The 16568-nt window shown below is 43.9% G+C and overlaps 1 protein-coding gene across 2 annotated transcripts in view; it reads left to right on the top strand.

Annotated features, from left to right (window-relative positions):
- LOC148010072 (rhomboid protein-like protein) overlaps window positions 1–10637 on the top strand; it is a 56523-nt gene extending 45886 nt beyond the window's left edge. Inside the window, exons 6-9 of one of the 2 annotated variants that reach the window (XM_087672529.1) lie at window positions 9579–9781; window positions 9864–10004; window positions 10085–10206; window positions 10327–10637. In XM_087672529.1, coding sequence (XP_087528655.1) covers window positions 9579–9781; window positions 9864–10004; window positions 10085–10196 — 456 coding nt within the window. In that variant the 3' untranslated portion in view covers window positions 10197–10206; window positions 10327–10637. Of the gene's footprint in view, window positions 1–9578; window positions 9782–9863; window positions 10005–10084; window positions 10212–10326 lie in introns of both variants that reach the window. The other variant, XM_087672528.1, reaches the window with a different exon arrangement.
- Window positions 10638–16568: the final 5931 nt, after the last annotated feature.

Raw genomic sequence — 16568 nt, 5'->3', positions numbered from 1 at the left:
GAAGCTGCACTACGCAGGATGAGGAAAAGCACCAACACGAGGCGATGTACCAGGCCGTCGCTAGGAGGACCTGATTAACCACCAGGGCTCGGTCGGCTAGTGAGAGACGAGCCATGCTCCAGTAAGTCAGCTTCCTCCGAATAGAATCGAGGACTGGAAGAAACTGCTGGGCGGGAGTGATGTCAAGTCCCACCTGGAACCCTAGGTCCTGGACGGTCTGCCCTCTGCTCACCCATCTGAATCCTAGGTGGACGCTCCACTTTGTGCTAGAGTTCGGGTTTGTGAGGAAACCAACTGACTTTCACCAATTGATTTTCGCTCCCACTGCAGAACAGAACACCTCAAGAGCCAACCTCACTCTCTCCAACATCAACTTATCGTTCTCTATGTAGAGTGCTGTATCATCTACATACTCTGAGTCTAGCAACTCAGTCTCCTCTCTCACGGGAAGTCGGAGGCCGCGTAATCCGCTCACAGGAGACCTGAGGAAGTGAGACATTGCCTCTGCAAAGAGTAGGAACAGGTATGGGGCCAGGGGGCAGCCCTGCCGGACCGATCTCTCCAGTCAAAACTCCTCCCCTCAGCTACCACCTATGAGAACCCTGCTGGTGGCCGATCTGTAAAGTGCGGCAACCCCGTGAATCCAAGCCTGGGGGAAACCCAACCTTACCATGGTGCCCTCTAGGAAATCCCAGTCCATCTTATCATAAGCTTTCTCGAAATCCAATAGTACGGCCAGTCTCTGCCCATTGTGCTGAGCCCAGTCAGTCGCCTCAAAGAAGGTGAATACATTGTCTAGGATACTCCTATCCTGGACAAAGCTTGTGTGTGTATTATGGATAATGTCTGGCAGCACGGGGCGTAGTCGCCTACCAATCATCTTTGCCAGTGCCTTATAGGCCATTGACAATAAGGTGATCGGTCTCCACTGAGAAAGCTCCAATCGGTTTTCGCCTTTTGGGAGAAGACTGATGAGGTCTGCTGAAAGGCTCCTTGGCATCTGTCCTGAAGTGAAGATCTCTTGGAAGGCCATCAGTAGGGGGTCCTTCACCACTTCCCAGTAGGTAGTAAAGAAGACCTTAGAGAGGCTATCCTCTCCTAGGCATTTCTGCCCGTCTCGTGTATGGAAAGCCTCCTCTAGTTCCTTCTCTGTGAAGGGGGCTAGGAGGGAGCGTCCCATCTCCTCTGTGACAAGGGACGGGATGTGATCCCAGACCTGCTGTCTACATCGCCGTCCTCTAGCTGAGGCTGTCTCCTGCTGGAAAAGGCACCTGTAGTAATCAGTGGCAATCTCCATCACCTCGTCTGGGCTTGAACGAGTCCTCCTATACTGATGTCGAAGGTTGCGTATCTGCACTCTTGCGTATCTGCACTCCTTGCACATCGTGTCCCCCTTCCGTGCCCAAAAAGTTGTTGAGGTGCGGAAAGAGAACTCAGAGCGCTTGTCCTCTAGGCCAGCGATGGTTGCTCACGCTCTCACCTCCTGTGCGTGGAGGGTGGGGTCCCCTGGTGCCTCCTGAGTAATCTCTGTGTGGCAGCAAGGTCCCGCCGGAGCGTTCTCTCCTCCTCCCAGCTCTGCTACTTGGCCATACACCCTCGTCACCTCCTCCCTCCTATAGATCGAGTCAGAGATCTGATAGGATCGAGTGTCTAGGGCAGATGCTGGGGGATCTAGTGTCAGGAGAACTGGGCAGTGATCAGACAGCGTGCTTCCCGCCAACTGTCCAATCTGGCCCCCATGAGAGCCTCCCCACTCTCCTACATAAAACTTGTCCAACCGCTCCAGTAGGACTTCACCTAGCCGCCTGTATCCCCAAGAGAAGTCCAGCGACCTCTCCCTCCTATGGAAGGTAGGATCTCTCCAGGCGTCATGTGCACCTACTACCGGTAGAAATACCTCCCATGCCTCCTGCTCCTCCCTGGTCATGCCCTGATAGTTTCTGCCTCTGCCCTGCTGGTCCTCCAAAGCCTCCAGGTTGTTGAAGTCTCCTCCAGCAATCCAGAAGTCCATCTTTGGGAGTCCATCCGCGATCTCCACCCAGAACCTGCTGCGTGACCTAACCTCCATAGGGGCATAGACATTGAGGGCTCCCAGGCACGAGTCTTCAATATCTAGTCTGATCCATAGAACCCTTCGTGCCACTATTGTCCCGTGGTCTCGTACGCAGGTGGTGAGGCTCGGGCCAATAGAGGTGCATACGCCTCTACTCTTGCCGTGGGCGCCTATGGCGAACTCCAGTCCCCTATAGTGGTCCTCGACCGGACCATAGGGGTGATTGATGCTCCAGGTGGTACAATCAGTGCATCTATCAGCCACGCTGAGAGTCGTGACTCCGTGCACTGATAAAAACGGGCCGCCTGTGCCAGGGGCCACTCGATCACATCCCTCGGAGCCCTCCACTGTGGAGGGGCTCGAAAGATAATGCTCAAGTGTGGGACCTCGGCACCAGCCCACCAGTTAATGTCCATCATGCTACCAGGCCATTGCTGTGCAAACAGTGCTTGTCCTTCTTCCCCCATCCACTGGGAGATATGGTCCACCACCTGACTCTACTACTCCTCTATCTGTGTCGTCATTCAATCCTCTGAGTGAGAGTATTGAAAGAAGGAGTAGTTTGGTCCATTCGGTGGTGCTAGTAGATGGACCTTGCTCCTCCTTGACTTGCGAACCACGAAGATCCCCAACTCTAGAGGTAGTGGAAACATCCGCACTCCGCAACTCTCAAGTAGGACCACGGGCCACTGCGGAAAAACTCCTGTGGCAACAGCTGTGCCTGTCTTGGGAAGGTGTGACGGGCGACGGGGGCAAATGAGCTAGTGGCTGTGTGGGAGGGGGAAGACTGCTGGTGTGAGAAGGATGTAGGCATGTGTGGCTCATCCCCTCCCGTGGAATGAGTGGACGTGGGTCTGGGGGGGATCACCTGCAACGGGTGAGGATCGGGGGGTGCTCGGCAGGGGAGATGGTGGGAGGGAAGAGGATCGAGGGATGGTGGGATGGTCGGAAGTATGTGGCGGGTGTGGGGGGGCTGTGAGACAAGGTCAATGGGGGGAGCTTGGGATGTGGTGGAGGGTGGGTGTGGGGACTGTGGGATCTCAAGTGGGGTAGTCTGTGGCGCGAGTGGTGGCTGTGGGGGATTGCGATCCTGCCGGGTGGGATGGGCAGGGGGGGCTGCGGAGTGCTCTACCAAGGGGGCGTCGCTCGCCCTCCTGCGCCCTGCTGTTGAGGCGCTGGCTGCGGCCCCCCTTGCCGTCTTCCTCTCTGTCATCTCTGGACTCGTGTGAAACGGTCGGCGTCCACCTGTGGGCCCGTTGCCGAAGTGGCCTTGGCCCCGAAACGCATACAGTCTGCTGCGTAATGTCCAAAGTCATGGCAACATAGGCACTGCCCTAGTTGCCCAGTCACAATGACCTGCTGCCTAAAGGAGTGACCTCCAGCCTCAATTTCCAGGAACTTTGGTATACTTTTTGTGTCTTTCACGGCCACTCGTACCTTTGGGACTCCTGCAACAGTCACTGCATTTGCGAAGGAAACATGGAGAACTGTGCCAAAAAGCCGTCCAAAGTTCTCCACTAATTGGCGGTATTCTACCGCCAATCCAGGAAACAATAGGGTGACTGGATGTCTGAGAAAACTGTTGTGGAGCGCAAATGACTCCATTGTGAAGCTGCTATACCAAGGAACTATATAGATGACGCCCTTCGTGGAGGCATAGGGCGCGCCCTCCACCAACTCACAGGCTGCGTCCGCAGAGGTGAGTCGAACCATGAAGATTCCTTGACCCATAAGCACTGCCTCCAAGATCTGGGCTGTGTCAATGCGCAGCGTGGAGTGGAGCCAGTCCTGCAGCTGGGCTCTCGATGGGGAGTGTCCCACGACCTGACCAAAGATCGCTATCTCTTTCAGTTCCAACTCTGTGGCCCGGACGGCCAAGAGCTGTTCCTTAGAGAGGATGATGCGCAAGGTGTTTGACTGGGGGGCACTCGTAGAATGCGCTAGCGTCTGACTAGAGGTTTCCATTGCGCGTTCCAACTGAGGACCTACCACTCACACTGCTGCGTTGTCGGAGAAGGGGGGGAGGTATGTTGCTGCAGAGGAAGGGAGCAACTGGAGGGGAGGTGAGACGATGGTGAGGAGGAGGGGGGGTGGGGAAAGCTTGTTTACCGGTGGGGGAAGTGTTGGACCCTGCTGTAATCCAACTCGTATTGAGGCGGAGGGGGGGGGGGGAGTGCGGAGGGGCGGTGAAATGAACCTCAGGTGGAAGGGCCAAACGAGGCTGCAAGGCGAGGGAGGCAGGGGCAGTGTGGGCGTGGGGCAGTTATAGGGCGGCGGAGGGGCAGTTATAGGGCAGGGGAGTAGGAGCTGACGGGAAGGGGCGCAGCGTGTCAGGAGGGTGAAGGGAGCACTGTGCGAGAGGAGGGAGGGGGGAAGGCGCAGTGGCGGGCAAGTAGGAGGGAGGGAGGTGCGATGGCGGGCAGGAGGGGGGAGGTATGATGGCGGGCAGGAGGGGGGGGAGGCGTGATGGCGCGACAAGAGGTAGGGGGAAAGCTGGCGCACGACAACAGGCAGGAGATCTGGGAAGGGGGATCACGCAGGGGAGAGCTGGCGGGGGGAATAGCAGGCAGGGGCAGCGCTTCACAAGGGGGGAGTAGGTGGGCCAGTAGATGGAGCAGTAGGTGGGGGAGTAGGTGGAGGAACAGTGCGCCCTGGGGCAGTAGGCGGGGGGGAGAGCTGGTATCATGGCAGGGGCGGAGCAGCAGCGCATGCAAGGGCAGGGAGCCGTTGCTACGAATATGGTGGATCCTGATTGATGACACCCTAACATACTCCAAGAGAGACGAAGACCATGAGCTACAATTGCGCATTGTACTGGACACAATGAGGGCGCACAAGCTCTATGCGAAGAAAAAGAAGTGTGCCTTTTTCAAAAGATAGATGGAATATCTCAGATTCATAGTATCTGTTGAAGGAATCTCTGTAGATCCCCAACCAAAGTTAGAGATGTTCAAGAGTGGCAACCTCCAATGACAATTAAGGAAGTGAGAAGTTTCTTAGGGCTGATTGGATGGTATAGAATTTTCATAAAAAATTACGTCCTAATAGCTGCACCTCTCATTGATTCGCTGAAAAAGCAAATTGCCATTGTATGGACACCCATTGAGCAAGCCAGTTTTGAGCGGCTCAAGAAAAGTTTGGTAACAACACCCATTTTAAAGCTACTTGACCTAAGTCAAGAGTTTGAGGTCGTAATAGACACAAGTTCTCTTGCACTAGGTTGTGTGCTTATGGAGCAAGGTCATCGGATAGCCTATTCCTCAAGGAAACTGAAAATCCATGAGAGGAATTACGCCACCCATGATCTCGAGCTGTTAGTTGTGATCCATGCTTTCAAATTGTGGCGACACTATCTGCTTGGAAGCAAGTTTACTTTGGTCACTGACCACAAAAGTCTCAAATGGATCTTTACTCAACCAGACCTCAACATGAGGCAGCGTCAGTGGATTGAAGTCTTGCAAGAATTTGATTTTGAAATCAAGTTCAGACTTGGGAAAGAGAATGTGATTGTTGATGCATTAAGTCGTAAAGCTTTTTTGAATGCACTTATCATGGAAGAGCCATCTAAAGGAGAGACTTTAGCTACCATGATATCGATGCCTGGCAATCCAATCATCGAGCTAACCAAAGAAGAGGTAGACAAGGATCCTAAATATCAGCTAATGCTTAGAGAAATCCTAGTTAAGGACACTAATTCTAAGCTCAGAGTCAAATACCAAAATTTCACTATGAATGATAGACTTGTCTATTTTAGGACAAGGCTTTGCATTCCTCTCAGTCAAGTGCTGAAAAAGAAGATATTATGGGAAGCCCATGACTCCCCGTTCTTAGGATACCTTGGCTATGCAAAAACTCTTAATGCAGTTACTACTAGGAAAGACTGAAGCATGATACACTCAGATATGCTACTGAATGCCTAAGTTGCCAGCCGGTGAAAGCTGAGCATGCCAAAATGCCAGGCAAGCTTCAGCCACTTGACATTCCATAAATGAAATGGGAGTTCATCAGTATGGATTTCGTAGTTGGCTTACATTCTGTTCAAGAAGAGTATAAGTTAATCATGGTGATTGTGGATATGCTGACTAAGGTCACTCATCTTATCCCAATCAAGACCAACTACAAAGCTTCAGATATTGCACGACTGTTTGTGAAAGAAATCTTTAGGCTTCATGGATTGCCTAAACGGATCATTAGTGATTGCGACTCTCTGTTTATGTCACATTTCTGGAGAAGCCTATTTGAAGCAATTGGAATCTAACTTTGCTTTAGAACAGCTTACCATCCCCAAACTGATGGTCAAACAGAGCGGGTTAATCAGGTCATTGAAGATATACTGAGAGCTTACTGTTTCAACAAAGAACTGACAAGGTGGATACAATATTTGCCCTCAGTAGAATTTTCCTACAATGCGTCATATCACCAGAGTATTCAAATGACTCCATTTCAAGCATTGTATGGGCAAGATTGTTTGACGCCATTGAATTTCTCTGATCCAACCCTAAAGGCTTCTAAGAAAATGTTAGAAGACATGGATGATCATGTTAAAACTATTAGACAAGATATCTAAGCTGCCAAAGACCACCAGAAAGCTTATGCTTATTTAGGACGGCAAGAGTGTATCTTCCAAGAGGGAGACATGGTTTTTATCCGTGTACGCCCAAAGAAGAGTTCTTTGTCATTGGGAAAGTTCAAAAAGTTGAGTCCAATATATTGTGGACCATACAAGGTTCTCAAATGCCTAGGAGCTAATGCCTACAAACTGCAACTTCTTAATCATGTGAAAGTCCACAGTGTATTTCACGTTAGTCTTCTGAAAGTTTATGTGACAAATCAAGATCATATTCTTGATGACCAGCAAATTGTAATGCCTAGTCAAGGAGCCCTTGAACTCTAGCCTGATAAGATCCTAGATGTAAAAGAGAAACCTCTGAGAAATAGAATCATTAGAGAGTATCTTATCCAGTGGAAAGACTGTCTTGAGGAGGATGCAATCTGGATAGAAGAGACAGCTCTAGAAAAATAGTTTTCCAAGTCCTTTTTGAGATGAGGACATCTTGATTTCTCTAAGGAGAAGAGAATGTAATATTCTCGCCATAACGCTTCATATCAAGAAACGAATTCAGGCTTGAGGCGTTTTAAAAATTACTCATCGAGCTATCACATAAGTGACCGCATGTAATTTTCTTGATATCGAGTCTTGGATTAAATCAATTCTGCAATCCGACACAAGAAGACACGTCAATGTTCCCAGCCAACAAGAAGCAAAGACGCATTGTAAATAATATTACGACGGCTTGATCATAATTTTGTCCGCATTATATTTTATTTAGCGTTCCCGATTCCATTTAATGTGTCAAAGATCACATTGATTTTGTAACCACAAGACAAATCGCAAAAGCCTTAATCAGTAGACAAAGAACGCACAAGAACGAGTATGATATTGAGTAAGTTAAGTATCAAAGAGTATGGCATGACTTTATAAGCTAGATAAGTCATGAGGTAACTTGGCCAAAAACCACCAGATGAAGTCGTTTTGAAGAAAAAAAGACATTTAAAAAAAATACAAAAAATCATGACATTTTTGACACCTGGAGGAAGAGAAAGCATTTTAAAATCATCCCCATGCCACGATCCAACATGTAAGCAATCAAAAAGCATATTTTAGAAAACCTTATCTAAAATATCGAGAATGTTGAAGCATAAACAACTATGAAATACTCGACAACCTTGAAACTATCAGTTTCAAAAAATTAAATAAATATTGGAAGTTTGTAGGACTTGTTGGACATTGAGAATAATTTGTCAATACAAATTCTAAAGTCTAAATAGACTTGGAAAAGCATTTGAAAGAAAAATTTGTCAACACAAATTCTAAAGTCTAAATAGACTTAGAAAAGCATTTGAAATCCTACTAATTGTGGGTTAGGACATGACAGTGCATGAATTGCCTGCCATAGGTATAAATGCCCATATTATCTTTTAGGACGGAAATACCAAATTTTTCATATGGATAGAATAGACTTTAGATTTGTGAAATAAACTACGGATCCGGAAAAAGAGTTGCAAATAGAAAGCGAAACCTTAAGATTAAGGTGGGACCTTAAAAGAGAAACCCTAGATTTGGATGGGGCTGCTTCCTATGCTAAAAGCACTTGTTGTTTAATTTTTTTAATTTATGTATGCGCTGATGGTTGCACAGGAAATATTGATTGTGCTTGCAGTAGTTAGATCTAATCCTAAATATATAATTAGGATAATAAGAGGAAAGATCGCACTATGCCTCCCTTACGGCTAGATGCAGAACCTTGCTCCAAGGGGGGTTGTTTTGTACGCTGTGAGGAGCTTTGGACCGCGGCCCCGATGGCGAGAGGTCGCTCGGTGAGGAATCCGTTAGGCAGGAGGAGGTGGGAGTGCCAGGGGGGCTCTGGTCGTAAACCTCTTGATCGCTCCTAGGAACTGCCTGACCCTCGTGCGAATTAGGATGGGATCCTGGAGTCCCCGGTACTAGTGAAGGGATAGAATCCTTGGAGGGTTTGTTTTCTTCTGCACAAACAGAAGGGATTTTCCAGTGAACGGAGGTTTATCTTTTGCATAGGTAGAAGGGAAAAAACATTGTAAATAACTTTGTGAAATATGTTTTGCCAAAAGATTGATGGTCCCGGTAAGCTGGGAACTTCTTTCAAGAGATTGAACAAAACGTTAATTAGGAAAAATTAGGTAGAGCCGAGCGTTGACTTACTTAGGGCCGGGTCTTAAAACCTTGATAAGAAATTATCTTAGGGGAAAGGTGTGGCGGCTGTGCTAGAACTCCGTTAAGGTTCCCTGAATCCTAACCAGTTGTTGCTGGAAAAAATCGTTGCACTCCATAAACCAAGGGTAACTATGAACGCTCTAGTTGGACGAGAAGCCCTTGTGGGACATCTTTGATGGAGCTAGCTAATGTATCGAGACCTCAGTTGTAAAATTAGGACCCCGAGCTTGCAAGTTGATCCTCGTGGGGACGGCCGGTACTTTCCGTTACGAGGTGGACTCTGGGAAACCTAGACGATAGACCCTGTGCATTCTCGCAAGTGTCGGGCGAAGCCGTCTAGGATAGTTCCCCGATGGACCACTAAAACGTGCTGCCAGGGAATTGTAAGGTAGTAGGCATGTGACAGTTGTCTTTAGTTGAGACTCAATTTTTGTCAAGCTTTTTGCCACATCTATGTTCTTGGGAGACTTGTTTATTAGGTTTAACTGCCTTCAGAGTTAATTGCCCTTGAAGCACTTCAGTTTTTGTGCATCTGTGATCCTGCAGTGGACTCTGTTCTGTCTACGTATGCCAGTAATATTTACTGAGCTTGTCATGGTAATCCCCCCTATACTTGTTTTGAAAAAAATGAATAAGTGTATTGATTTTGACTGTCCTAAATTGATGGCTTATACATGTATGCTGCCTATACTGTTGCCGTTAAATGCATTAATCTATTATGGGATGCCAGAAGTATTCATTTGTTATGCCTTTTTTTGTGATCGTTGGATGCAGTGGCTTCCTTCAATTTTTGTACTTCTGACAATCGTGCTTGGCATCTTTGCGGATGATGCAATGTCATTCCTGCCATTTGTTCTCTTTGGGACTTACCATGGCTGGTTATACTTGCGGTTTTATCAAAGGCAGCCAGAGGTCAACCTCAAGGGTGACTTCAGTGACGAGTTTTCATTTGTCACTTTCTTTCCTGAATTTATGAGGTCAGTGCAAGGTGGAGCTTGACATATAATGTCTCAGCAGGGAATTTCCATCCAATACTAATGCAGAATTTGCTTAATGTAGGCCTGTGGTGAATCCAATATGTTTGATCTGTGAGAAACTATTTTGTGGACGGAGTTCAAGTGGCACTGATCAAGGGCGTGGACATGTGCTTGGTGGGATTCCATTACCTGGTTCCGATCCCGTTGATGCTTCAAGGAGGAGGTAATCTAAGAAACTTGAACTTTCCCAAACCATTTTAGGTGTGCCGTTGGTAAGTAGTGTCCCCTTTTTCATCATGACAGGGAGCGAGGGGCTCGAGCTCTAGAGGAGAGATTGAATGCTGCCTCAAAAGCAGAGGAAACTGAATCAAAACCAAAGTCTGTATTGTCTGGGGGATCTGATGAAAACGTATAAAAAACAAAAGGTAAGGTAATTAGAAACATATCCACATTGTTGGTTCACATGTTTTCTTCTGCATAGCAAAAGCACATCTGCTGGCTTATCTTGAGGGCAGTTATGCTTACAGTACATGGATATGCTGCAGATATTGTAGATCTGACGATGTGTAGTATGTGGAGACAAAATTTCGGAGGAGTGACTTTGTGAGCAGGGTGTGCCAGGGTCGAGATCATTATTGTCCAGTATAGATAGGTGACGTGGGATTTTACTCGCTACATTTCTTTATAGCTTAGCAAAAGGCAGAAACAGCATTTTCTCTGCTAATTAGCCAACTGAAGAATCAGTTGCTGTTTCATAAATGCCATATTATTGCCAAGTGGAGTACTGTACCCATTGCAGATATAGCTGTAATTCTATGAGAGCTCAAAAGAAAAGTGATATTTTTATGTTTGATCATGAGGTTTCTGGTCTAGAAACAAGGGCTGCTAAAAAATGAGTTCTCAGTTCTCTCACACACGCATGTGTGCCATATGCACACACGCACGCAAATTTTTTTTTGGGGGGAAAGGGTGCGCAAGGGGGGCAAAATGATATGAATGGATTGTATCAATGTCCAGGAGGGGTTATGTTCAGTTTGGACACCACATCCAAAACACCAAGAAAAGAGCAAGTACTATTGCTGGTCTGTCTCATTAAAAGAAAGTCAAATAAAGAATGTTGTCCGGAAAAAGGTGTGTGTGCCAATTGAATGATCTCCAAAGATGGTGTAACTGTGAGATTCATATAGTCCACAATGCCCAATATCGTACCCAATTTGAAATGTGGGATCTCAAGGCATTGACAACAATTTGAAATTTCTGGAAGTTTTCCCCTGAAGTGCAAGGGAAACTGAGCATGCAAATAAATTGAGAGTTTGTCTTGCAAGCTTTGAGCAGCAAGGCATGCAAGCCCAAAGAACAGGTGGAACTATTCCTCAAGGGGCCCAACAACATATGCACAAATCAAACTTGGCATATCTCGTTTGGCCAGTGCCACTGGCAATTCACTAACCAAACATCTCCAAAATAATTCCCTTGATTGGAGAGTGTTTGTTTTTCCACCATACATGCTCCTAAATAAAGATAGGGGAAATGTTATGTCAATAGACTGGTTTAGTTGTTAGTCTTGCAGGGACAATAGGTTGTAGTTGATGAAGCATACTACAAGCTCCAATCTGCTGTTCTATATTTTTGTGATGATCTAGAGAAGAAATTTGTAGAAAGATCAAAGTACATGATATTGTGCTATTAGTTGTTGATAATGCAAGTCCAAACCATACGTAGTAAAAGTAGCCACAAAAGAAAGCATATGACCTTGGTCATCAACCGCGTTTGTCATGTCAATGCCTTTTTTTTTGGCAATAAAATAAGCTTTTTTGGACTCTTGTAGAATAAGTGGTTTAACAAAGACTCGAAATCAAGGCATGCTTTTAGGATGTAAGGAATTTATTTGTAGCATTTGTTGGGGATTCGTTTGAGATGTACAATAATCATTTTCCAACATGAAATAAGTTGTGGAAAATAGATAACAAGGTTTTTTTTTTTAAAAAAAGGACTAAAAGTTGCTTTTGATTTAGTGATTATCTAGATACCTAAGACTATCAATGGAATTTGTGCACACATTGCAACAAGCATAACATACCAAGGTGGTTTAAATCTCACGACTAACAATTATGCAACTTTTCTTGCCGACACATGGTAATGCATTTTGCATATAATCAATGCATTGCGTCCCCTAGGACGATGCATGTTTGTAAAAGCCATCAATTCGTGACCTGTTTTGTGAGTTTTCATTATCCATAAACTCATAGGCCATTAGATTTATAAATATTTGTTTTGCTTCAAATAAATAGTGGAGGAAAGAATTAAATATAGGCCATTAATGTGGTTGGATAGTTCAAAGGTGTAGAAAGAGGCTAGGTGGACAAACTTTTAGTAGTCTTAACTTTTGACAATTTTGGTATCATTCTTTGAGACATTTACTATGTTGTGAGATTCTAGCTTTGAATGTTAAAAAGGAAGCCTTTAGAAGGAATCTCACCAAGCAAAAGGTTGGTGATGCCATTCTTGTTTCATCCTTATCAGTAACTTAGATTTATGGAAATTAATATTCAAACTTTTTTCCAAACAAAAAATCTCCAATGCTTGTATGAGAATGGTAATATCATGTTGATCATTCCTAGGCATAAAGTAAGAATCATTAACAAATCTTTGTGTTAAGAATTGCTATCCATTTGGTAGTTCCAAGTTGCACTAACTCTAATAGTGGTTAAATGAGCCAAATGTAAAACAAGAGGATTTGTAGCCATCGTTGTTAATCTTCTTGCGGGAATCAACAAAAGAAGGAAGATGAAGATGAAGACAAGTGCTACATGGCTCTAGGGATGTGTTAGGTTTTTAGCATTGTTAAGATCAAAGTTTTTTGTGCACTTGTAATTTTTTCAATGGACATTATGGTTATAATTATATTCTTTGAAGAGAAGTAGGCTTACTCTTGTGCAAATTGTAACAAATTTTCGGGTTAGATTAGTTGGTTTCAATGGGTAGGAGGTTGTGGGTGTAGAGCTTTTGTTTACTTTAGTCGGAGAGATCCAATTAGCTTAAGGTATATGCATGAATCAAAGGAGGATTGGTCGAAGATCAAAGAATTTTAGGGTGCCTAATCTAACCTTACATATAAAAATTGAAAAGTGAGTGGATAAGCTCATTCTTGCTGGTGTACTTTTGAGAGAGTCTATCTTACTTCTAGTTTAATCTCTTTTTCACACATGGAGAGAGAGAGAGAGAGAGAGAGAGAGAGAGAGAGAGAGAGAGAGAGAGAGAGAGAGAGAGAGAGAGAGAGAGAATGTATACATGTGTGGGAGAGTGAGGGATCAATGAGAAAAGCTCTTCTCAATCTCCACCCTTCTCCTCTTCTTCCTCTTGCCATGAAGCTTTCATGGAGTGGCTTGGATGGTATGGAGTAGTGGCTTAGTTGAAGATGCACTATTTGAATCCTCGAGCCATAATTAAACCTTTCGAGTTTTGACTACAACTCATAAAGTAAGAAGGTGAGCTCACTTCAACTCATAAATGCTCTTGCATTCTTGGTTTTGGTGTATAGAAGGAGGGTGTATAGTTGATGTGAGAGAGCACATAGGTAGGTACATGAGATAGCAAAGCTAAGGTAAATCAAAGCTTTTGAAATAAGAAGAGTACCTTCCAAAGTCTCATCATTGCACTTGTGAGACATGACATTTTGATTCCATTGCCAGGACCAATGGACGGATTCAATAGTCAAGTATATACTCTTTTACCATGTGATAGAATGTGATGGGACAAGAGCTTATACTCCAAAATCACTCATAGATAGAGTAGAAGAGCGTTCCAATTAAAATTCCAAGCTCACCAAACTGGTAGATAGAGAGGAAAGAGAGTTGGAAAAAGCATGGTGGAAAGAGCGTATTCCATTCAAGAAAGAAGAGATGCATTCTTGGTTTAATGTACATTGAGTATTGACAAAAAATCTTGTAGAGATTTTGAAAATATAATGTGCCTATCAAACACTTCCTTGACGGTTGACCTAGGCAACGCCATCTAGGAATCCCTTGGAATATCGTTGACTTTGCTACCTAGCATCACTTGTGTCTATCTTGTAGAGAAAGGTTTACCTAATTTTCATGAGCATTGACTTGAAAATAAGATTCTTGAATAATAGTATGATTACCAAATAGTTTATCTAGTATCAGTCATGGGCAATTACTTTCGCAAATTAGCTCGAATTGAAGCAGACACGTGTCACACTTGTTCAAAGAGGGTGAGAAAAAAAGGGGAGCTAATTCATCGACCCCTTTGTCCATAAGACAGAGTCTCACCCTAGCCCCAAAAAATGACTCAAGGTCAATTCTAATTCAATCTTCATACAACATCAACGTTTCAATCATTTTTCACCGACCCTATCATTTGTGAGGGAAACCTCTTGGCTTATCAAGACCACTTTATCATAGGATAGATTTATTAGGAATACACCATTCTACTTTCCTTTTATGATGGGAGTTTCCTAATTATCTAATTACCTAGCACAATTAAGATTCATTTGTGTAATTTTTGACACAAACACAAAGAAAAATTTGAAGACAAACCTTTTAGGAAAAAAGCAATTTATTTTCATTGGATAATAAGTTTTCATTTACATCAAATTAGTCATCCATACAAGATCCCATTGAAAGGCGATATCCACAATCCGCCCTTAGCTAGCATTAGGACATTTTGGAAAAGCCATATTAGGCTTGCAGGGGTTAGACTAGTCTTAGATATCTAAGGAATCTACAACCAGTTTAAAGATCCCTTGGCACCCTCATTATCTCCCAGCTAACATGCAATCTGTACGGAGAGACCTCTTGCTTCCGAAGTTAGTCCTAGCTAACATGTGATCCTTTAGAGTGACCTCTTGATTTTAGAGCCAGTCCTAGCATTCAGAGCAGACAAAAAAAGCTCCCTAGTGAAGGGCTCCCATGATTACCCTTAGGGGCCTCGAGGCGTATTGTATATTCAAACTCAACCTAGTTTAGTATAAATATTAATTAGAATACTCAAGCACAAAGTATTTCCAAATGCATTATTTTAGTGCATCAAATAATCCATTGGATGCAATCCATGTAGCTTGGATCTTGCCCTAGATAGTGTCTTTCCAATCTGAGTTTCCATTCACTTATAGAGTTGTCATGAGTTTAATGAAAGATACTAGCCTAACCCTTAAAAGAGAAACCAGTCTCTAGACTATCTCTAAGGTCTTTAATTTTAGTGTTTTTAGTTCTAATATTCTTCAATTCAGGCTTGGTTTCTTTCCATTTATAACCCTTTGTTTCTTTGACTCAAATATTTGAAGTCAAATACTATCAAATTCTTTGAATTATAATTCTTTGAATCATAACTCTTTCTTAAGAGTATAATTATTTTAATCCTTGTAAGTCCATGAAGAGTCCTTTAAGAGGATGAATGGGACATGTTCTTCAAGATTATGAGCCTCACCCTTTCTTGGATCCAACTCTCAAAAGGGGTTTGCAATTCAAACTTGGCTTAATTCCCCCATAATGATCGTTTAAAATAGGACAATCTACTAGTCCAAGTGAAAGTACAGGTTTCATTAATCCATATCTAACATTTCTTTGGGTAGTTTAGTACTCCCTACATTCATCAACACTATCATTCATTGATACAAAATTTCTTGTTCAAATTTACGAGTTATCATGCAATAGTTAGGATCTGATCCCATTATAAAAGAGGGTGCTCCTTTTAGAAACTTCCCTGTAGGGAGTCACGAACTTAGGATCCACCTACTAAGCTACAAAAGCACCATAAGGTGTCCAAACTCAAAGGCTGTATTGTACACTTGATTGAATTATTAAAAAACCAACAATAAAATTTTGATTAAACTATATCATAATTACAATGGGAAAACTTGGGCGGTGTGATGTTGTCAGCACATGCAACCTCTTGTCCCACTCTTGTGTTTCATCACTTTAGGGCCGTCCTCATCCATGAACATTAGAACTTGTAGCAGGTCCTGCTCCTCATGCTCTTTGATAGGCTTGAAGCCACAAGCGATTTATTCCTCGTCTTGGATAATCTCCTCACCCTCGTTGACACCTTAGTGGTTCAAGAGACTGCCAACATGGCAGGTGCTAGCACACGAACACAGGGGACCAAGACCCATGGAAGAACTTGAGCCTATGTGTAGATTGATGCATGCTAAAATTATGGGTGAGATTTGGGACTCTTATATTGCTATTACATAGAGCTTTGCAAGGCTGGAGTGCTGTGATTAGAGTTTGTAAAGGATTTGGACTTGATTTAGTCTCTTGCATGTTGAGTACTCAAAAAGAGGGAGTTTGTGGAAAAATTTGGACCCTTCTTTACCTACTGTTGTAGATGAAAGAGTGTAGGGGTTTTATACTTAAAAACACAAGGTTTTTGAAGATTTTATTCAAGGAATTCATAGTTCTTTGGGCTGTTTTGATTCAAGTGTGTCATAGGGCTATAGTAGGCTTGTTTAGAGATCCTATATACATTATTGGTGCAAAGATTGAAGTATTGCATTTGCTAGAGCTTTTGGATTGAAGTGTTTGGGTCTAAATTATCATCTCCAAAGTGTTATTTGATTGAGCTATCGACTTGCTCATAGGGCTGTAAGTCTAAAAGGAATAGTGAAGTTATATCGAGATTGAAGTAAGGTTCTTTGCAAGTAATACAAGATATAGTTTGACTTCTCTCTTGCATATTTATTTTGCCACCCCCCTCCCCCCCAACCAACATTTGGTGAACTCGACATGAAAGGCCAACTCTAGAATTGAAAGATGGGAGACCAAAC

This window comes from Lygodium microphyllum, chromosome 30, assembly GCF_053477565.2.
Source record: "Lygodium microphyllum isolate KBCC chromosome 30, Lygodium_microphyllum_v1.1.10, whole genome shotgun sequence".
Classification (NCBI taxonomy): domain Eukaryota; kingdom Viridiplantae; phylum Streptophyta; class Polypodiopsida; order Schizaeales; family Lygodiaceae; genus Lygodium; species Lygodium microphyllum.
The sequence above is the reverse complement of the archived record's forward strand: the minus strand, read 5'-3'. Positions and strand labels throughout refer to the sequence as shown.